The 23,902-nt window shown below is 40.6% G+C and overlaps 1 protein-coding gene across 1 annotated transcript in view; it reads right to left on the minus strand.

The window, feature by feature from the left end:
* Positions 1-9,983: 9,983 nt before the first annotated feature.
* Positions 9,984-23,902, minus strand: part of LOC149244248 (uncharacterized) — an 88,388-nt gene continuing 74,469 nt past the window's right edge. Inside the window, exon 2 of the mRNA XM_089371480.1 lies at positions 9,984-10,162. Within this exon, the coding sequence (XP_089227606.1) occupies positions 9,984-10,162 (179 nt within the window). The remainder of the gene's footprint in view (positions 10,163-23,902) is intronic.

Below are 23,902 nucleotides of genomic sequence, written 5' to 3' on the forward strand. Positions count from 1 at the left end.
AGGAGGATATGGTGAGACTTGCTCTTCTTGGACTGCCAAAGAGTTGGCATAGTTATCAGGATGGTCAGGAGAAGCTGCCAGATTGGGAACGACTATGGTTGGATTTGATGCAGGATGAGATTAGGAGGAACACCAGGGATAGCTATTCATCAAAGATTGATGATGAAGAGAATTGTGCCTTAGCGATCAAGGCGAGGAAGGGGAAAGGTAAAATTTCCCATTCCAAATCAGATTCTTATCATGGAGGTAAGAAGAAGGTCATGATGAAAGTTAAATAATTTCATTGTCACAAGATGGGTCACTTTGCTATAAATTGTCCATTGAATAAGTCCAAGGAGAAGTCCTCAAGAGGAGCGGTGGGTGAGGCTTTGGACTCCCAATTTGAATTGGACTTTTCCCTCATTTCATGCATGGTGTCTTCAATGATCGGAAGTGTCTGGTACTTGGACAGTGGAGCTTCTTTCCACATGACTAGCGACAAAGAGTTATTCAATGAACTGGAGGAGAAATATCTCAAGATGCATATTGAGATGGTGATGAAGATAAGTATAATGTGGGCACTATTGCTTTTCATAGGGATCATGTGGCTCCAATCACCTTGAATAATGTTATGCATGTACTCAAACTGATGAAGAGCTTGGTATCTGTTGCCATGCTTGAGGATAGAGGCTATGATGTGATCTTTTTGAAAGGAAAGGTGTTCCTTCGACTGATCTAAAAATCACTCTTGGGTGATCTTAGTTAAAGAATTATTGAATGAAGGTATTACAGACTCATGTGCTGGTGTGTGTCTATGTTATCTTAGGAAACAGATCGATCAGATTGCAAAATACACAAACACTGGAAGAATGGAAAACAGTAGGAGAAACACAGTGAGTAAATACAAGAACATAACAAGTTAATAAGGAGTTCACCCTATCCTCCCGGGCTATGTCTCCGATCCAGCTTTCAGTGGTGGCCTTCTTTTATTATGTCTTTAAAGCAGAGATTTACAATGAGGAGCTTAGTTTGAGTCTCCTAAAACAGATAATGTTTGGTAGGGTGGTTCTTGGATCCCCCAAGCCACTAGAGTACACAGACTCTTTTCCTTACCAGATCTTGACCTCTATGGTCTTTAATGGGAGAAGCCCAATGTGGTGCTCAATTCTCGAAAGATCCTCTCAGGGATTGCTTGAACCTCTCAAGCTTTTTTTCTGCTCGATGCTACCTTAGGTCAGCTCAGCTCTCTGTTTTCTGCTTTTTGCTTCATTGTCTTTTCTTTGCTCTCACTCTCTCTGTCTTCGTTCTCTTCTTCTCTCTTCTTTGTCTTTGTCGTGTTCTGTTCTCTATTTGTTCATGGCTTAAAGCCAATCTATCCTTGACTATTCGATTCCTCTTTTGCCCCTTCAATTCACCTACTGCTATTCGTTTGGAGTTCCCTGCCTCTGTGTCATCGCCATCGTCCACAGGGAAGTGGCCACTTGTCCTCTCACAAACTGTGCCAGCTCTTCCTCGACAATTCAGTAATTCAGTTACACTGTGGAATGACTCATCCGCCAACTCAGCGGTCAAATCGGACTTCAGAATTTTACATGCCACGACTTAATTCCCCTGTCAAATCTAGTTTCTCCATCAGGCGCAATCTCCACCATCAGATCTGGAGCCCCCAGATCCTACGTTATTCGCTCATTTCGCGCGGTTGACTTTCTCGACTATTAGCGTGCGATGAGTGGTGGTTTTCTCTCTCATCCACTGGACACACATCGTGCGATGAATGGAATTGCTTGGTTTCAGCCAAATCCGCTTACCGCCCAAGGGTGCCCCCGATATATCGCCAGTTTTGGAGTGCGGGTCACGCCTTTCACCTTAGTGCTTTCCCCACGGTTTTCCTGGCTTCCCATGTGACTGAGCGCTCAAGGCCTATCCTTCTCGAGGGGTTTTGCCCAGCGATGCGCGCTAATCGCGCATCAGAAATGGCCTCCATTTCCTGATCCAGGCTTCCCAAGTGCTAGTTTTGCCTCCTGCACGGACTCCATGGGCCTCAATCAACGAGCTTTGACCGAGGTCCTCATTGTTCCTTGCTGGCTATAATCTGCCACTGTCCAGAGGTCTTCCTGATCGCTCTATGTTCATAAATTTGAAGTCTGACCTGTCTTAATACAATCATGACACTTTAATAATCTTCATGGATCCAATTCGGATCACGACCTTCCCACTGAAAAAGCTTTTGGACCACCAAAAGTTGGTTTTCAAGTATTGACTAAGTGAGGGTACAATTGTATCACTTGTCCAATTTCTATCCACTTTGCGCTACTCGGCTTTGAACCCTTGAGCCCTACTCTGAGGTACTCAACATCTCCTCTGTGCGTCGTCCTCACCTTCCTGTCCAGAACTGTGTCTTCTTGTAATTCATTAAGATATTTAGGTAGCAGGTCATCAATAGATGGCAATTGACTCTGCTTTTTAGGATCCTCAATTAAAGAGGGTTCAAACAATCTGAAGAAATTTGCATTTACGACTGAGTAGATATGCATGTAAGCTGGTAGATCAAGGCGAAAAGCATTTTCACCAATCTTCTCAAGTATCTTGAAGGGTCCATACCTGATACGCTTTAGCTTTTTACCTTCACCTTGCATCTTGTCCTTGCTGATATACAACCAGACTTGGTCACCAACTTGGAAACTATGCTCCATCCGATGCTTGTCATGCCTTGCCTTGTATTTGGCTTGGCTCTTTTCCAACTGTTCCTGTACTGCCTGGTGGATCTCTTGGATCTGTTCAATGAAGCTAGTTGCCTTGTCCACATCATTGTGTCCATCAACTGTGGTATCTTTACCAAAGACAAAATCCAAAGGAGACCTTGGTGTGAAACCAAAATAGGTCTCAAAAGGAGATCTCTGTGTAGAAGAATGTTTTGCTCTGCTGTAAGCATGTTGCACATAACACAAATGTTCATCCCAAAGCTTAGGATGTTTGCTGCAATATCCTCTGAGCAACTGGATCACTGTCTTGTTGACTACTTCTGTCTGGCCATCCGTTTGTGGATGAAAAGCTATGCTTTTCTTCAGTTTGGTGTCCATCAGTTCCCTCACACTTTACCAAAACTTCCCCACAAATCGGGTGTCTTGATCAGATACAATGGAAGTGGGTAATCCAAAATGAACCCACACATGTTCAAAAAATAGTTTTGCAGTTTATTCAGCTGTAATCTGTTTATTACAAGGTATCAAAATACACATTTTACTGAACCTATCCACAACAACATATAGATAATCATGACCTTTCCTAGATTTAGACAGTCCTCCAACAAAATCCACAGAAACACTTTCCAAAGGGTGAGAAGGAACTGGTAATGGAGTGTACAAGCCTAGTTTTTTGTTGCTGGGCTTGCTTTTAGCACACATAGTACACCCTCTTACATATCTAGAAACTGTCTCGTTCATTTTTTGCTAATAACAAAATCTTTGCAGCTGTGCAACTGTTTTACTTACCCCAAAGTAACCTAATATCGGAGAAGTGTGTGCTTCTCTAATTATCTTTTCTCTCTCAGTTTGTGGAATGCATAACTTCACACGATGGTATAAGAGTCGGTCCTTCACATGATAATCCAATTCTTCTACTTGTTTGCCTTGACTTAAAGTTGCATATACATCTTTAAAGTCTATATCTTGAGCATATTGTTCAATGTAGCTTTAATGTAGCACATAATTATGCTTAAGTATAGTAGATGCATTTATAATAGGTCTAGATAACATGTCTACAAATTTATTGTGTATGCCCTTTTTATATCTGATGACTAAATGAAATTGTTGTAGGAAACCCATCCATCTAAAGTGCCTTGATTGCTGCAACTTAGTTTGGGAGTGTAAATATTGAAGTGGTTGATGATCAGTATGTATTATTGTCTCTTTTCCCATTAAGTAATGTTTCCACTTTTTCACACTCTGAACTAATGCATACAATTCTTTATCATATGTAGGATAGTTAACTACTGCAGGATTAAAAGTCTCAGAATGATAACATATGGGTTTACCATGCTGTGTCAACACTGCTCCCATGGCATAGTCACTGGCATCTGTTTGGATCTCAAATGGCCTTTGAAGATCAGGTAGTGCTAGTATAGATTTGTACTAATCTTTTCTTTCAAGGTGCCGAAGGCTTTTTGCTATTTGCCTCCCCACTGAAACACCTTGTTCAATCCTGTTAAAGCATGTAAGGGATCTGCAATTAAGGAAAAGTTAGAAATGAACCTCCTCCAATATTGTGTTGTTCCTAAGAAGCTTCTAACTTCTGTAGTAGATTTGGGTTTAGGCCAGTTTACAATGACTGCCACCTTAGAGGGATTTATCTTCAATTCACCACCCCCTACTCTATGACCCAAAAAATTCAGAGATGTTTTGACAAATTCACATTTTGAGAGTTTAACATGAAGTTTTTCTCTTTTCAAAACATCTAGTGTCTGCTTAACATGCTTTAAGTGTTCTTCCCACGTTTTGCTAAAAATCAGAATGTCATCCAGATACAGAATAACAAAATCATCAAGAAAAGGTCTGAGTACATCATTCATTAATCTCATGAAAGTAGCAGGAGTATTAGTTAAGCCAAAAGGCATAACTAGCCACTCATACAATCCCTGCTTTGTTTTGAAAGCAGTCTTCCATGTGTCTTGTTCTGCAACTCTGACCTGATGGTATCCATTGTGCAAGTCTAGCTTGGAGAAATTAACAACTTCTTTCAATTGATCTAAAAGATCATCTATGCGAGGAAGGGGATAACGATTTTTGATTGTTATCTTATTCAGTGCTCGGTAATCAATGTACATTCTCCATGAGCCATCTTTCTTTCTCACCAAAACGATTGGTGACCCACATGGTGATGTGCTAGGTCTGATGAACCCTTTCTCAAGCAACTCCTACACCTGCTTCTTGATTTCAACATTCTCTAAAGCGGACAACCTGTACATTCCAATGTTAAGCAATGGAGCATCTTGCTGCAAAATAATATCATGTACTATTTCCTTTTTGGGTGGCATACCTTTAGGTTCTGTTGTGCTGTACAACAACCCTCCCCATTTCATAAAATTTTTATTCAAAATCATAATATGAAATGGGTCCCTTTTAAAAATAACCTTAGCGAGATGTGTAAATAAATTGGTATTAACCCATCATAAGGAAAAACCCTTATTAAAAGGCTTAAGGTAAACGAATCATTTTAAAAGCCTTTTGAACAGAAATAAAAGCGTGACTTTAAAAAATATTATAAAACTCTTCGTTATTGCGATAAAGCAATTGGAAGATCGCATATCGCAATAACAAAGGAAACATATGCAAAGCCACTTTGATCCGAAAAGGCAATCGCAATCGGAGATCGGAGAAGCCAAATTCCAAGCACAATATAATTGAACCCCTTAATTCCTCCGATGCGATAAAGCACATCGCAATCGGCAAATCGGCAATGACAACAACAAGCCAATACATAAACGAAGGCAGGCTCAAATCCTCCAATGCAATAAAGCATATCGCAATCTGCAATTAGCGAAATCACATTGACAAAACAATAAAGCCCGAGTCCATTCCCGATTGCGATATATTTATTAGGAACGCATTTTGAAGATATATTTAAATTGGTTTGCATGAATTGTATCACCTTTCGGAGATCGAAGATATTCAAAGCAAGTGTTAAAACCTTTCCCTTGAAGCTCCCAGTCGCCGATTTGCGATTGATCACTGATAATCCATCAAACAAATCTAAGGCACGCTTCAATTAATCATTCGGCATATAAACGACATGATGGGCATTTAAAACCTTCTTTACCACGATTGACAGGTTAAACGACTATTCAATGAAGTAGTTAAGGGTAGATATTTTCTTTAGATTTCATCTGCGGCAACCTTTAACTATACTCTATTACCACCTGCTGATCGACGTAACTCTTTTTCATTATCATATTGGTCTATTGCAGCATTTCTCTGTATCACGATTTTTCAATCGCTTGTGCAAAATTCCGCTGAAAACAGAAATATGAAGCAAAATGGGAAAGAAATCAAAGAAATCTGTAGCAGCAGCTCTTGTATCAGCAGCTCAGCCAGCCAAAGATACTAGACCAAGCAAAAAGGGATTAATATCAGACACGACATGTCTCGGACTAGGAAACACTAGCTGGGAAAGTATCTATAATCTAATTGAAGTTGAAGAGCCCGAAGAACTATCAGAAGAGGCCACGGCTGATTCCACTGATAAGTATGAAGGAACTCTTAAAGAGTTGGATGCTCCTTTCTTCACATAATAGCTGTGCGAGCTAAAGTCCTCCCATATACTGACGTTGTGAGATGGGTGGTGGAAAAGATTCCAGCAACAATTCCCAATAGACAATATGATCCAAGAAAAGTTGCCTATAATGTTCTTGAACAAGCTAAACTTGCAAAGTTCAATCATGAAAAGGATGACTTCGATGATCTATTTTCCTCAGCTGAATCTTTATTTCAAGTTAAATCATTGGCTAGGATCAAATATCAAGATGAAGGATTAGAAGTGTTTAATAGGCTTAGAGAGTAGAGGTTGCAAACTCTGTCTTTAGACCTCTTCGTCACAGCTCCTACAGTCCAGTCATCTGGTCAGGCTGAACAAATAGTTACTGACAAGACCTCTGATGTGGAAAAGATCTTTGAACAACAAGAACAGGAACAACAACTGGAATAGGGACAAAGAAAAGATAGTCAACTCATGGATACAGATACTCAGATTGATCCCAAGCTTCTTAAAGAATGGCAAGAGTTCGATTCCATTATAAGCAATACTGAGACCTTACAGGGATTCAGCACGCCTGAAGTGACAACTGGTCACAAAACAACAACTAATATGGTTCCAACTGAAGGAACCAACGACCCACCCATCACTCAGAAAGATATGGAGATAATTCCAGAAAATCCATCTGATGAAATCATCCTATGTAGAAGAAATATCACCTTTAGATGTCTTCTACAACCTTAAGCATAAGGCTGTAGTAAAAAGACAAAGGAAAAAAAGAAAGTTTGATCAATCTTCTCTTTTAACTGCACAAACGGAGATGGCTAGTGGTATGGAGAGAAGAAATTAATCCTTCCAAAGACCTTACAAAACTCTCTCAATATGCTGGGGCATACTCGACAGTTACTATGGATAAAGCATCAGAAGTTAGCAATTTACTAAAAAAAAAGATCAGCAATACTGAGACCTTACAGGGATTCAGCACGCTTGAAGTGACAACTGGTCAGAAAACAACAACTAATACGGTTCCAACTGAAGGAATCAACGGCTCACCCATCACTCAGAAAGATATGGAGATAATTCCAGAAAATCCATCTAATGAAATCATCCTACATGTAGAAGAAATATCACCTTTAGATGTCTTCTACAACCTTAAGCATAAGGTTGTAGTAAAAAGACAAAGGAAAAAAGAAAGTTTGATCAATCTTCTCTTTTAACTGCACAAACGGAGATGGCTAATGTGGTATGGAGAGAAGAAATTAATCCTTCCAAAGACCTTACAAAACTCTCTCAATATGCTGGGGCATACTCGGCAGTTACTATGGATAAAGCATCAGAAGTTAGCAATTTACTCAAAGAAAAAGATCAGACAATTGTTTCACTAGAAGCACAAGTATTCGAAAGGCAATAGAGAATAGAGCAATTAGAACATCAGTTAACAGTGCAACAACAATCAAATAACCAGCTAAATGAGCAATTGCTCAAGGAGAAGCAGAGGATAGACCAAAGTACATTACAGAAACACAAAGAATTATCCCTAGCATTGGCCAAGTTGAAGTCAATGAATGAACAATTGAGCAAAACAAAAGATGAGAAAATTGCTCAACTATCACAAAAAATAGAAAAGTTCAAAAGTTTTCTTCAAGTAGCAGAGTTCAGATATGAAGCTCTCTAGATCAATAAGGCATTGATTAAACAATTAAATTTGTTATGTCATAATATTTCTCTTGCTGAGCCCTTCTGTGAAATTTCTTCATCAATGATTGATAAATCAGTTGACGCAAGGTAGAATTTGGAGCAGGTCGATGAGACATTAACAAACTTTCTTGCTTTGCAAGAAACCAGTGAAGGGAAAGCTGCAAATCTGCCTTGAATTCTAGAATCACACAAAGAAATTCTTTTCCAAGAATGGCAATCCCAATTGATGAAAGTAGAAAGGGCAACTTCAAGATGTAGATCAGTGACTGGTAATTTGATTGAATTAATTAATGATACTCTTTATCTGTCTAATTTGATTTCAGAATGCACTCTAGGTAAATTACCATCAGCTAAAGCATTGGAGTAGTCATGCAAGCAGGATTTAGAAAAGAAAGAAAGATTAATCGCGAGCATCCAAAGTTTAACTTGGGACACCTTTTGGTTCTTCCTAGTTAAACCACATAATCAAAAGGCAGCACTGAAATGTTTAACCGATGTAATCGGTTATATGATTCCTGAAATTCATGATGCTACGTATTCAGCCCAACTGCATTCACGTCTGAGTCACCCTCCAAAATTGCAACCAATGCTAGCTATATGCCAGCTCAAACCAAAGGATGATCGGCTGAAACAGTGAATCATTCTACCGACTGCAAGCATGCCTATTTCAAGGAGATTTTCATGATTTGGTTATACCACCTCATAGCATTTTTATTTCATAGTTAGTTAGCTTAGATAGTATTTATAGACCATTTCATGTATTTAGAAAGGGTCCTCAATTTTTGTATCAAAAATTGGATTGAGAGTTGCACTATTGTGCTCCCGATATATATTTTTTTATGAATACTGGACCTATATTTTGAATCTTAATGAAGAATACTTTGATAAGATATGCATTATTGCTTTTTATGAGAGTATTTCTAAGTTGGAAGACGGGATCTGAATGCGATTGATATCGGAAGGGATTCAAATTACATATGGTACTATTATCTATGTCTTTGCTCCATTCTTTTATATGAATCAACATTTATTCAATCTTGCTATCATTTGATATATGTATGTGTTTTAACAATAGTCCTTATACTTATCACTATTGAATGTTTATGGAATGTTATTCTTTCAATCGTATTTATGTCAATGACATACGAAGAATAGTGTAATGATGTTTTAATTACTATTTGTTCAACTACTTGAACAAAGTAATTATCATATGAATGAATGTTTTTATTTATCAATGGAGTCATCTATATGCCTATTTGTAGATAAAGATCATCAAAAGTTGTACTAAAGTGGAAATTTCCCGGGATAGATTAGTTGTTTATAATTTTGCATTTTAGAATAAATCATCCATCATTATTATTAGATAAAAAGAAAATCAATCACTTATCCATCCTATTTACAAATCATTGGGAAACTGGTCCCATTATATCCAGTCAGAGGCACCACTCCAAACGGAAAAGGTGCTGCCTTTAAGGTCTGGACCGGGTGGTTTTCCTCAATGTTGATGCAGCGATTTTCGAGGCATCAACATTTTTGGCGCTAGAAGGAGGGCATGAACTGTGAATGGCGAGAAAACCCAAACCTACAACCCATTCTGAGAGTAAATCTCTCTCCACCTCACCTCCAACTTCTCCTTTGCATGCTGGAACTCCAGTCTTCAAACGAGAAGAAGAGAGCACAAGTACCACTACTCAACCCCAACATGTCTCAGATAAATTAAGTTCTGAATCTCCTGAAGTACAGTCTCTCATTCATAAACTTCAAGGCTTCTCAATATCACCACAGAAATCTGAGGTATCTCAAGGCAGTGTGACTTCGCAATTCATTCCTTCTCACCCCCTCACCAGACTTCAGAGTGGAAAGCTTGGTATTGAACCTACTGAGTTGCCTTTACCTAAAAGGAAAAGGGCAAGGAAAACAGCTAAAGGATCTGATAGTGAAACTATCTCGTCATCATCCTCCATTTCATATTCTCCATTTCAAAGTCAACCATCCACTCCTCCATTACAGATTGTTGTTCAACAAGGAACTGGAACTTCGACATCTACTTCTCAACCTCCTCAAACTTCAATATCTGCTCCTTCCCAATCATCTGGAATTTCATCGGCACTGTCATCTAGTAGTAGCTCGACAATGGCACAGAATCTTGGTGCAGTCACGATGCCTACACCATTACACCCATTGCCAACAGATCCTGAAAATTGGTTGCCGAAATTTAATCCAGATGCAGGTATATAAGCTGATGAGCATATTAACAACTTTATGTTGGCAGTTAACTTAAAAGGAGTTACAGAGGAAGATGTCGTTGTTAGGATTTTCCCTTATACGTTACAAGGATCAGCTGGGTCTTGGTATTTTTCCTTGCCATCAGGATCCATTACTAGTTGGAACATTTTTCGAGAACAATTCTTGACTAAATATGGTGATGACAGATCTCTAGCAATGTTAATCAATGATCTTTCGAATCTTAGGGTAGAGTCTAAAGAACCCATAAAATAGTTCAATTCAAGGTTTAATAAACTCTTGAATAAGATTCCAACTGTCTCTAAACCTAGTGAGCAAATCAGAAGCGAATGGTATATAACAGCTTTACCTTCAAATATAGCTATCTTTGTAGATAGAGCTGCAAAACCAACTCTAGCAGAAAATATGAAAGAGGCACTTGCTGTAGAGAAAAACATTATTGCTTTAGAAAAGAAAGCTGCTTTTGAAGACAGAAAATCTAAAAAAGTCTCTTTCAAAGATGATTCAAAGAAGAAAATGGCTAAAGATCCATACGATATGGAAGGTCTCCAAAAAGTTCTCAAGACTATGTCAAACGAAATGGTAGAAATCAAGAAGCAAGTAGCTGAGACTTCAACAAAAAGGCCATTTAGAAACTTTAAGAAACCTGAATCAAAGCCACCAAATGCCATATCCAATGCAGACTCAGATCTTGAAGAGGAAGAAGAAGAAGAAACAATGTTATCATTTGAAGAACCAGAAGAAGAAGTAATTGTAGAATGTCATGGAATGTGGGACTTCATTTTACCTAATTCTGATACAGAAAATGAACAGGAAGCTTTCCCTGTAACTACCAGGAGTAAGGGTACTCCTGGACCTACTCAAATAAATCAGAAGAAAAGGAATATAGGTACTACTACTAAAGAAAAAGTTCCCACAAAGAAAACCACAGTGGTACCTTCTCAAAATCAGCCATCAGCTTCAAATCCACCTCCAACATTTAAAACATTAGTAATTACAGATTCTATGGACTACAACATTATTGAAGACATGAATAAAACAAAAGCAAATATCACTATGTTTGAGCTTAGTAAACTCAAACATCAACAAAAATTGCTGCTTAAGGAGTTAGATGATGTATCCTCTTCTCCTCTTCCGAATGTTGTATTGTCCAAAACTGCTAATGAAACAGGTAAACCACCTCCTAGAAGAGTAGAAGCTATTGATGCTATTTTAATTGGATATAGATCGAATTCCCATAATCCTCCTAATTCCTCTTAACCTACGAGATCTATAATATAAATCTACACAACTATTTGATTGACTCAGGGCTTCCTTGAATATAATGCCAGCTTCAGTTTGTTCCAAACTGAACATTGAACCCCAAAAGTCTGCAATTCATATTGTCCAGTTGGATAGAACAAAGGTCCATGTTTTAGGAGAAATCAACTCAGTTACTATTAGGTTATCAACTGATCCAAGAGTGGTTCAGAAAATTGATATTTTAATCGTTGATATACCTGAATTCTATGGTTTGATTTTGAGTAGAACCTGGTCTAAAAAAATTCATGGTTATATTTCCACCGATTGGTTTCATATGTGGCTACCTTATAAAGGAAAGCCAAATCAAATAAAGATTGATCGAGAGAAACATATGACCCATACTGTTACTGAGTTCGAACAAGAAAATCAACCAATAGCATTCAATAACAATATTTTTGGGAATTACTCATCTGAATCATTCTTTGGCAATTTTACTACTCAACCATCACCCTTCTCAGTTAATAATTTCACATCTCAAATCGAATTTTTTTCTCAAACAGACACATCAAGATGTGCTAAAATTGCTGAGGAAACTGTAAATAAAACTGTAGATAAATCTTTGTTTTGGTCATTATATTTTGATGGGTCTAAGTCTAGTGAAGGTGCAGGAGCAGGATGTATTTTAGTTAGTCCCGAGGGAGAAAAGACCATGTTATCATGCAGGTTGGAATTCGAATGCACAAACAATACAACTAAATATGAAGGCTTGATTCAAGGACTTTACAAAGCAATTGGTCTTAAAGTTCAATATTTGAAAGTGTTCGATGATTCGGAAATTGTTATAAGACAAGTTAGAAATACTATTCATTGCCTTTCTAGTCACCTTAAACACTATCAGTCCTTGGTACAGGACTTATATCTCAATTTTTAGCATTCAATATTTCTCCCATCCTTAGATCCCAAAATGCAGTAGCAGATTTACTAGCTAATGTTGCTTCTAAGCTCCTTCCATCTGAAGATTATAGTCTCGATAGATTTTCAGTAGAGTTAATTTTTAGACCATCAATTCCTGATAATGTCACTAACTGGCGAGTGTTCAATCACGATGATGACATTTTAAATTTCTTAACTTCTGACAAGTCCTATGATGATCAAATTATTGATGAAAGTGACCATGACCTTCAAATGAAGGAAAAGCTTGAAGAAAACTCAATACCTAAACCAATGGTCAAGCTTGAAGATCTTTATGACATCAAAGACAGGTTTAAACAGGTTACTAATTCAAAGCTCCAAAGTTCTACTTTGAGATTTGAATTGATAAACCTTGGTACTGAGGAGAATCCACAAAACATCAATTTGGGATTAGGACTTTCTTCAGAAGAAAGAATTGCATTCATTAGATTATTGCATAAATATAAAAATGTCTTCACTTGGAAATATGATGATTTGAAAACATATGATACATCTATCATACAACATACGATTCCAATGCTCTCTGAACAAAAACCAATACAGTAGAAATTAAGGAAGATTCATCCTAACTTAGAAAGTCAAATAAAAGCTAAATTAAACAAACTCTTGAAAGCTAAGATAATTTTTCCTGTTAGACATTCAAACTGGGTGTCCAATATGGGGGCAGTAAGGAAGAAAAATGGTGACATTAGAATTTGTATTGATTTCAAAAATCTTAATAAAGCAAGTCAAAAGGATAACTTCCCTTTACCTACCATGGAGCAAACTCTCCATTCAGTAGCTGGTTCTGAACTAATGTCCTTCTTAGATGGTTTTTTCAGGGTATAATCAAATCTTGGTCCACCCTGATGATAGACTTAAGACTACCTTTAGAATCAAGTGGGGAACTTATGCCTACCAAAAAATGCCTTTCGGGTTAATCAATGTTGGAGCTACGTTCTAAAGAGCGATGGACATAGCATTCAAAGGACTGATCAACAAATTAGTAGTTGTCTATTTAGATGATATTACTGTGTTCTCTAAGAAAAGATCAAATCATTTGCATGATCTGAAACAAATTTTTGAATGCTGCAAAAGGTATGGCATTTCACTCAATCCTAAGAAATCCTTTTTCGCTCTTGACCAAGGTAAACTCTTGGGATTCATTGTTTCAAAGGATGGTATTTATATTGATCTAGATAGAATCAAAGAGATTTCTGATATTTCATTCCCTCATAATAAAAAATCCATGCAATCCTTTTTAGGTCAAATGAACATTGTAAAAAGATTTGTACTAGATTTTTCACAGATTGTTTTACCATTACAAACCATGATTAAGAAAAATTTAGTGTTTAAATGGGGGCTTGTAGAAAAAGAGGCATTTGATTCCATCAAACAATCAATCATAAATGCCCCTGCTCTAAGCACTCCTAATTTTTAAAATCATTTCATGTTATATACTCTTGCATCTAATTCATCTTACGCAGCAGTGCTGACGCAAATTAACGATCAAAGCGTGGAAGCACCAATCTCATTTTATAGTTCAAACCTTCAAGTTGCTGAACTTAATTACTTGGAAGTTGAAAAACAAGCCTTTGCTGTATACAAAGCCATTAAGCACATACCCTTTCTCTTAAAAGCTCACACAAAAGTTATAGTCCCTTTTTCAGCAGTAAGACAGTTACTAGTTCAAAGGGAATTAGGAGAAAAAAGAGCAAATTGGGTCACAACATTACAAGAATACGACTTGGAAATTAAACTAGCAAAGATTGTCAAAGGCCAAGGTTTTTGCAGGTTGTTGGCAGGAGCTTCCAATATTCAGAAACATGAAGGTACAAAAGATACTGAAGAAATCAATTAGATAAGTATCACTAATCCTGAACCCCAATACGCAGATATGATTTTCTATTTGAAAAATGGATATGCTCCTTCTAATATTTCCTATAAAAACAAACGTGCAATAAGACTGAAAGAAAAAAACTTCATAATTGTAGATGATGTATTGTTTAGACGGAATTATGATTCAATTTCGTTAAGATGCTTAGAAAAACCTAAAGCGCAAAAGGTCTTGTAGGAGCTACATGATGGACCAGCAAGAGGACATTTTGGAGTTGATACAACAGCTCACAAAATCATTCATGTTACACAGTAATTTGTCACCATTGGTCACCATCCCTGTTACCCCTTTCCCGTACTTTGGAGGACTCATTCCGGGACCTGTGAGCAGTGACATAACTTAAAAACACTTGCATTATGTTCCCCTGAGTATGGACTTCATGTGCCCTGAAGACACCTCCTGCAAAATATCCCTAAAAAGTGCCCTTTTTCCATTAGCGCGGGTCCACAATGTATTACCCGCGCCAATCAATGAGGTCCTCAAAAGAGGGTGCGACCATTGGCGCTCTGTCTTAGAATAACACCCGCGCCAACCAAGTTTGGAAAATATTTTTAACAAACGCGCGCCCAGATGTTTTTTCCCTTCAAGTCATGAAGTCTTTTGAGGATAAAGCTCATCTTCTAGATGTCGAGAGTCATCATCTATCCTTGACATCTATCCACAGTGGCTTTTTGGAGATAATGCCAATCCATAATGGGTGTCCTGATGCATTGTATCTTCCTCCCCTTCTCCATCTATAAAAGTCTGTCCTCATGCATTTGACAAGCTAGTTTTGGAGTGATGCTAGTTGCGATAACGCTTGTCTTGAGTGATAGTAAGAGTCTGGGAGCATAGGGAGGTTATGCTGCCAGAAGTCTGAGAGAGAGAAGGTCTATTGCAAGACATGTATAGCTGCTCGCCCAGCCAGAGGAGAGATTCAACGTCAGAACTTTGGTTGTATCTTTCTCTGTTGATTATTCATTAATGAACGACTATCATTATGGTTCCGATCTTATTGTTCGCTATGATAATGTTTGATCTATATCCTTTCTGACTGATATATAGTTGTATTTAGTGGATTTTATGCTTGTATTCGCTTCGTTCTTTGCATGTGCAGGTATCCATTCGCGGAGATCGTGAGGATCATGACCTGCCGGAGCAAGGGAACGGGAGTATCAACTCTTCTTCGACACTAGCGTTGGACTCCAGGTTGGTTCTCATAATCCACTTTCAGTTTGCAACTAGGAACTTGCATGGTAGCGTGAATTGATTATTGCTAGACCCATTTTGGGCTAGTGGGATCGCCTCTGTCTGCAGAGGGGATTTACCTCTCCAACAATTTGCCGACTCCACTATGGAGGAGCTATTTGTTGTTTGATTCATAAACCTTGGACGGAGTCTGAAGCACGGCCAGGCAGCCTTCGAAACGCTATTGCTTTGCATTAGCGAAGTAGATCAATGCCACTTCAGTCAATCTCCGATTTGGTTTATGAACCGAACAACTTGGAGTTTGTCTTGTATTTTGGTTTTATCTTGCTTGCTTGCGTAAATAAGCTTTCTGGGTTGGTTTTAAAGTTGTTTCTTGCTGTTTGATCTGTCTAAATACTGTCGACCAGACCTTGGACAGCTTGTTTTATTTTTTAGGCCAGCAAACTTCATTAGCGCGTTTTTCTGCCTGACAGTCGCGCCAGTTAGCGCATGTTGCACAAAAGAAACTCGCGCTAATTCCTTAATAGCGCTAGTTACAGGCTGACAGTCGCGCCAGTCCTGTGAACTTTGCCAGTGTGTTTGTTGCAAGCTTTTTAAACTCGGATTTCTGTCTTTTTACATCCTTTTCAGCTACTGGAGTGTGTCAGAACTCTGTTTGACTGGTTTTTTACCTTTATCCTTCGGGTGTTTGCCTATTTCCATCGATTTTATATCCCAGCCCTAGAGCATCTAGTGGCTTTGTATATCGAGCCTTCCGTGGGAGTTTTTGGTTCTTTGATTGTCTAGTCAACTTTTTGGTTGTTTTCCGCACTTGTCTAGTGGTTGTTAAAGCTTATTATTCTGTGCTTCGAGCAATTCACCTCTAGCTTGTTTGCATTTTGCTTGACTTCGTTTGAGCTTAGATCACATGGTTCATTGAGGTCTTTTGTGGTTCTCCTTGTTTTGACAGTTTATCTTGGTGTTTCAGACTTGGTTCTATTTGCATTGAGTGAAATTTGCCTGTTTATACTTGTTAATATCTCTCGAGATTTGTTTAAATGCATTATGCCATTTTAAAAAAAAGAAAAAACAAATGATCTTTTTTCATTATATTAGTTAAAATTTATTGTTATTGGCAATTTGTCACTTTTAAAAGAGAAAAGAAAAAAAGTTTCATTTATTGCTATTAGCTGCATTAGGATCTTTGTTGATTGTTTTGATCATTTTGTTTGTTTGAAAATCTCAACTCTTCTGTAGTTAGCATTCATTGAACGAAATGATATATTTTGGCATATAGTTTGCATTTAGGAAATTTTGAGAGATCACATACGGTAGGACCTAAAAACTGAAACCTAATTGAAGATCAACTGTAAAATAAACCGAATGAATCTAACAACGCATTGGAACCTAACGCATACATTCTAGAGGTCTAGGCTAGAGACGTGTTCCGGCATCGTTAAACCTAGTCACTGTTGTTTCACATTACGGTTGGGTGATTCCTCCTCTTGTGACTCGATAGTGGTCTAGCACGGACTGAGCTCCCACGTACCGTCGCGTATATAAGGGAGACCCCACTAGGTTATCATCCTTTATCCACAGGAAGTCGTGTCTGCCGCCTTACAAGCCGTAATGCACTGAACACAACATTCGGGAAGATTGACTGCCATACGGGAAGTCCTTGGTTTTCATCTGATTGCCAAGGTGTATAAGCAGTTTTACGGATTGTTTGGTAAACCCTTTGCCTAGAGTATCCAGAGTAGTCACTTTTGATCCTTTTCAGACTCCTTAAAAGAAAAGGTGCCAGTGAGCGTCTTGTCACTTCGTGCTCATTAAATATTCGAAGGAGACTAGAGTCACCTTTTTGTCCTTTTCTCGACTCTTAAAACATGAAAAGGTCAAGTTGTGTCCTTGCGTCTTAAAATTTATTCGGCCACGATACACATTTACCCGGTTAGATTTTGTTTGCGTTAGTTTGAGTAGGGTTTAGTCTCGTTAGATTCCCTAGGATTTTGTGAAGTTTCATCCTGGCAGAATTACCAATTTCGTCTTCCGAGATACCGGTTGTGAGTGCAACTCTTTCTGTTGTTCTGAGTATACAACCAATTAGTTCTCGTGCTCCAGGCGATGAGACTTATGAGTTTCATTGGAACCCTGTTTGGGAACCTTCTGAGGATGGTATCCCTTTTTGGGAATACACTTCTCCTCGTGTTCCAGCCCCACCAGTTTCTTCCGACATGGAAGACGTATCCCCTACCTCGACTGACGAATCCGTTGCGACGAGCGGTGAAATTCCCACCGCAACGGAACCTACACTTGTTAGTAGCATTCCTACTACTGGGAACCTACCTCCAGGCTATAAAGCATTAAGAGATGTTATGCCCTCTGGAACTCCTTTCACGGGTTCTATTTGGTCACAACTCACTTTTCCCACCACGGAGCCTTTCACTCCAAAAAGTCGCAGTACGTCTGTCACCTCAACCACAACCGCTCCAACGGTATGTGGGACTTCTTCGACTCCTATTTTTAGTCGTCCTTCGGCTTCTTTATTCGGAGTCTTCGATCCAGAGGGGCCATACGATCGATATTTGCCGTCCAACCGGTTGTTGAGATTTCAATTCCATTGTCAATTGATTGGGGTTCCACCTCTTTTCATGGTGGCCAAGTGTCGTCTGCGCAATCCCCAAGACCACCTCATCAAGAACAACAAGGGCAATCCTTCCAGGGAAACCCTTTTGCCGCTGGTGGTCCGTTTTTCCCCTCTTTTGTTCAACCTTCTGGTAACCCAGGTCAATCTTCTGTTCAACAAGCCCAACCTGGTATCCAGCAAGGTTATCCTACTGGACAAATTGGTCAATCATATGTTAACCCAAGCCAATCCAATGTCCAGTATGGTCCAATATCTGGAAAAGCTGCTCAACCACATGGTCAGCCTACCATCCAGTATAGTCAACCTTCTGGGCAAGTCGGTCAACCTCAAATCCAATCAGGCCAACCAACTGCCCAGCCCACTCAGCCATATGGTCCTTTAGGACAACCTTCACCTGTGCAACAACAACTCCACTCCCAGCAGGTACAACCTTCTGGGCAAGGAGGCCAACCTCAATATCAACAAGGTCATCCTTCTGGCCAGATAGCCCAACCTTCAAGACATCCTTCTGGCACTGCTCAATCCGGTTTTTTGCCCCAGGCTGGACCCCAGACCCCATCTGGTCTTCAAATGCAAGTTGGAGTTCAATCCCAACCAGTCTATCAAACTCCACCTATTTCTCAAACTCAGTTTGGAGTCCAGCCACCGTATGGTTACCAGCAACCTCAAGGGCAACCTTTGTTTGCCCCATATCAAAATTACCAACAACCGTAGGCGAATCCTTATCAGAATTATCCGCAACCATATGGTGCTCCTGTAGGACCGTTTGGTAATCCATGGAACGCTGGGGGGCAGAACCCAAATCCCTACGGACAAAACCCTATGGGGCCAAATCCGTCCGGACCAAGCCCTTGGGGGCAACCGCCAGTTGGTTGGAACCCTGGTGTTCCATCCCACCAGCAGCCCCAGATGTCCTTCAATCCTCAATTACCTTTCTTAGCGACTTTAGAATTACCGGATGTGTCCAAATTGACCAATGATCCTATTCTCCATAATCCATATTGGCCTCCGATTCCAACGAAAATTCTCGGTGACTGTCCAAAATTCGATGGTAAAGCTAATGAAGATCCACAAGCTCATGTCATGACTTATCACCTCTAGTGTTCATCCAATTCATGGCTTGATGATTCAATTCGGCTTCGCCTTTTTCAAAGGACTCTCACTGGCTCTGCAGCTAAGTGGTATATTGAGCTCAATCGCGGATCCTTTCAGGATTTCAACTCGTTGGCTATGGCATTTCTTACTCATTTTCAGTTGCCCATTCGATATGAAACGGGTACACACCTCCTCACATCCTTAAGATAGAAAACGGCTACCCATATCTCTGATCATATCCATGAATGGAGACGGCGTAGACGTATGATCAAATTTTGGATTCCCGACCAACTTCTTACCGATTGGTTTACGACTTCGTTCGTTCCTCCAATTGCTCGGGACATTGCCATGGGGGCGTGTGTCACTGAAGAGCAAGCTATCGCGCGCGCTCAGTACCTTGACTTGGTGTATTCTCAGTCAGGTACATTGTATGATTATCTGCCTGACGCCCCGAGACTAGGAACATCCAAAGCCCCGCCAACGCCAACTGTTGACGGTATTATTGGTTCTGTTAATTCGTCCTCAAAGAAAAATCCCGCGAACCCTGGGAAGCAAAAATCAAGTGCTTCGAATGAGCCCACTTCTCAGGTAACACCCACTTCGAATATTACTTCCGAGGTCAATGCCGTCCAGTCCACCATGGCAGACAAAGCCTCGAAAGCAAAGAAGAAAGGGAAAGCGAAGAATAAACCAGATCAACCTAAACAGGACTCCCCTAAACCTCCACCCGAGGAAGGTGCCAAACGCAAACCCAAGTATCCTTGTCTTATCTGTGATGAGGATCACTATACCAAAGACTTCCCTAGGCGGTCCGAAGTTAGTCGTTTGTTGAAAGGCGCTCCCGGGACTCCTGCGGTGCTCAAAGAACCCTTTCACTCACAACAAACTCAAAAAACTCAAATGGTGGCTGACCCCTCTCAGCCTCCCTCTTCCTTCGGTTCTCAAGTGTTTATGGCTGGAACGATACCTGTCAATATCAGTACTCGAACGAAAGATTATCCGCCATCTGCCGGGAAAGAGCCTGAGATCCCCTCTAGTGCTCCTCCATTCAGTTCAGGTGCGCTCCACATCGAGAGACCTAGTATTGAGATGCCTCTTCGACCCCCTCCGAAAGGAGTACTCCGGAAATCTTCTTACAACCCAAATGCTCGTGCTGCACAGCACTACAATATCGTTGAGGACTTAGCTCAGACTCCGTTGGCTATGTCCGCTTTAGAAGTTCTCCAGAGCTTCCCTTCTCAGAGGAAGTCCATGCTATCCGCTATCGGTGGCATAGACCCGGCCGACTCAGATTTAATTACTTTTGACTTAGACCGCCATACATAGAGACTGCCTCCCCAAATCACATTCCTTATACAGGTTATTATTGATTCCAAAACGATTCATCGAACAGTCATTGATGAAGGTGCTTCTACTTGCATCATGTCTGTTGCCTGTTGGAAAGCTATTGGATCTCCGACGCTAAGCCAGTCTCCCACGACCTTGGAAGCCTTTGATGGAAGAGCATCCCGTCCTTATGGTATACTCCAACGTTTGCCCATCTCTTTGGAAGGGAAGACGGTCGAAATGGAAGTTGAAGTTGTTGATGCTACTCTTACTTACAACCTCCTTCTCGGACGTAGCTGGATATACGCGATGAAAGCTATAGCTCCCTCTTTGTTTCGTATCATTCGTTTCCCTCATCAAGGGAAGATTATTACCGTAGACCAGCTATCATTCTTCGCTTCCTCTTCGGAAGGCAACATTCCTTTTGTGGAGCATACCTCAAATTTATCTGAGAGTCTGGGAGCCCGACTTTTCAAAGATCCCGCCCTTATGGGTGTTTTTCCGCTCCCCCCTCCTAACGTCGCTTCTGTCAATATGATTACTACTTGTTCTGATCCGTGGATCATCCCTCCCACAGACCAAGTAGATTCGTGGGGCGACCAGATGCCGTTGAGTCCTACCGAGCTCAACTATGTCGAAATCATTGCTGCATCGGCTCCCTCTTCTGAACTTGCTCCATCCTCAGGGCTTCTAGACGAGACTTCTTCAGACCCTTTAAAAGAAACATTCCCTTCCGACGAAGCCATTATTGAGACTATGTCTCTCGAGGAACCTCCTTGGCATGATTTTCACCATCGTTCCTTGTTTCTACCGGCCCAACAGGATATGCTTACTTGTTTCAAGCGGTTTGCTCCTTGTCTCCCATCTCAAATCCTTCAAACACCTATCCAAGTTTATCAAGTGTCCTCTGAAGGAAATATGGCGAACATTAAGCAAACCCAACCCATCGACATCTCTGTCAAGCCAGGGATTGTCGAGCATCTTCACATTGGAGTCACTTGTACTCCGGAGGAGATTCAACTTTATTCCAACCTTTTTCGCGAATTTCGTGACGTCTTTGCATGGTCCTATGAAGAAATGCCCGACATTGATCCCAACATAGTGGTGCATGAGATAATCACGTACCCAGGTGCTAAGCATGTTCGTCAACGTTTACGCCCCGTACACCCCCGAAAGGCTGCAGCTATTAAGGCCGAAGTAGAGAAGCTTCTTAAAGCTGGTTTTATTTATCCTATCCCGCTCACAGATTGGGTTTCCAATATCGTACCTGTGACTAAAAAACAAGGTACAATCCGTGTTTGTGTTGATTATCGTGATATAAATCGAGCCTGTCCTAAAGATAATTTTCCCACACCATTCATTGATCAAATTATTGACGAGTGTGCCGGAAGTGAAATGTATTCTTTTATGGACGGTTTTTCTGGCTATAACCAGATCAATATTGCTCCCGCTGATCAACACAAAACTGCCTTTATCTGTCCATGGGGCACTTTTGCCTATAAGAAGCTCCCTTTCGGTCTCAAAAATGCCGGTGCTACCTTCCAACGTGCAATGTCCTATGCTTTTCATGACATTCAACACATTGTACAACCATACCTGGATGATCTTCCAGCTCATTCAGCCAAACGTCAGGACCACCCTACTCACCTTCGCGAGATCTTTCTTCGCTGTCGATATTACCGAATCAGACTTAATCCTCACAAATGTGTCTTCTGCGTTGAATCCGGCCGACTTCTCGGGTTTGTCGTCTCACGAGAGGGCATCCGTTTGGATCCCCTTAAAGTCGAAGCTATAGTGAATCTTCCTCCCCCTGCTTCTTTACATCAATTGCAAAGCTTGCAGTGTAAAGCAAATTTTCTACGACGTTTCGTTCCAAACTATGCCGAGGTGGCCAAAGGTTTCACACGATTACTAAAGCGAGATGTCCCTTTTCATTGGGATACCATCACTCAGGAATCTTTTGAGCGTCTCAAGGGTTTCCTTGTTTCTGCTCCATTGCTTCGTCCTCCGAACTATCATCGTGACTACACTCTGTATTTGGCCACCGCCGACACCACTATCGGCATGGTTCTCGTTCAAGCTGACAATGATGGCACTAAACATGTTATATATTATCTCAGCCGCAATCTTTTAGATACGGAAACTCGATATGCCTATGTCGAGAAGTTGGCTCTGGCCGTCGTTTGTGCTGTCCAACGTTTCCGTCATTATATTCTGCTGCGCACCACTACCGTGATTTCTGATTGCAACCCCATGACGTATATTTTGTCACGCCAGTTGCTGGGGGGAAAGTACTCAAAGTGGATTGTCATCCTCCAAGAGTTCGACTTGGAATTTACCACTGCCAAGTCCAAGAAATCCCTTGTCTTTGCTGAGTTACTTTGCTCTTTGCCATCTTCTTCCCCACCCTCTCACGTAGAGGATCAAATTCCGGATGAGACTTTATTTCTCATTAGCACCCTCGATCCCTAGTACGGTGATATCATTATATATCTGCAAACATCCTCCTTTCGCCCTGGCGTGTCCAAAGACGCTAGGCGAAGGATTCGTCATCAATCTCAACCATACCGTATCATTGGTGACACACTCTATCGCCTCGGCGCCGACTCTGTTCTCCATCGATGTTTAACTCTCGAGGAAGCTGAGCGGGTCTTGAATGACTGCCACTTTGGTGCCTGTGGTGGTCACATGTCCGGATATGCCACTGCCCAAAAAATCCTCCGTGCTGGCTACTTTTGGCCCTCTATCTTTAAGGATTGCATTCTTGTCGTCCGCGCTTGTCATGAGTGCCAGATATACCAGCGGAAGATGCGAGCGCCTCCTGCTCCATTGCACCCTGTTGTCACTGTCGGCCCTTTTTCCAAATGGGGCATTGATTATATGACCTGTAACCCTCGCTCGGCTGGGGGGCATGGGTTTATCATCGTTGCCGTCGATTACTTTACTAAATGGGCCGAGGCGATGCCTACATTAACTGAAGATGGTCACACAGCGGCGCAATTTTTATTCAATCATGTTATTTCGCGATTCGGCGTCCGTCAAGCCATCATCACTGATCATGGGAAGCATTTCCGTAATCATATGATGTCGGAATTAACAACCCAGCTAGGCTTGCAGCACGATAGTTCAACTCCATACTACCCTCAGTCCAATGGCCAAGTTGAAGCTGTCAATAAGATTTTGGTTACCATGCTTCAGCGTACCGTTGGCATGCATAAGTCTAACTGGCATTTGATGTTGTTCCCTACCTTGTGGGCCTACCGAACCTCCGTGAAGGACGCCACTTGTTTCACTCCATTTCAACTAGTTTATGGACTAGAGGCTACCCTTCCAATCGAATGTGAAATCCCTTCATTAAAATTGGCTGTCGAGCTACTTCCCAACACTACTCCGTTAGAAGAACGCCTTCT

This window comes from Pinus tabuliformis, chromosome 8 (genome assembly GCF_031772625.1).
Source record: "Pinus tabuliformis cultivar Carrire ecotype Pingquan chromosome 8, CPIR1, whole genome shotgun sequence".
Lineage (NCBI taxonomy): Eukaryota > Viridiplantae > Streptophyta > Pinopsida > Pinales > Pinaceae > Pinus > Pinus tabuliformis.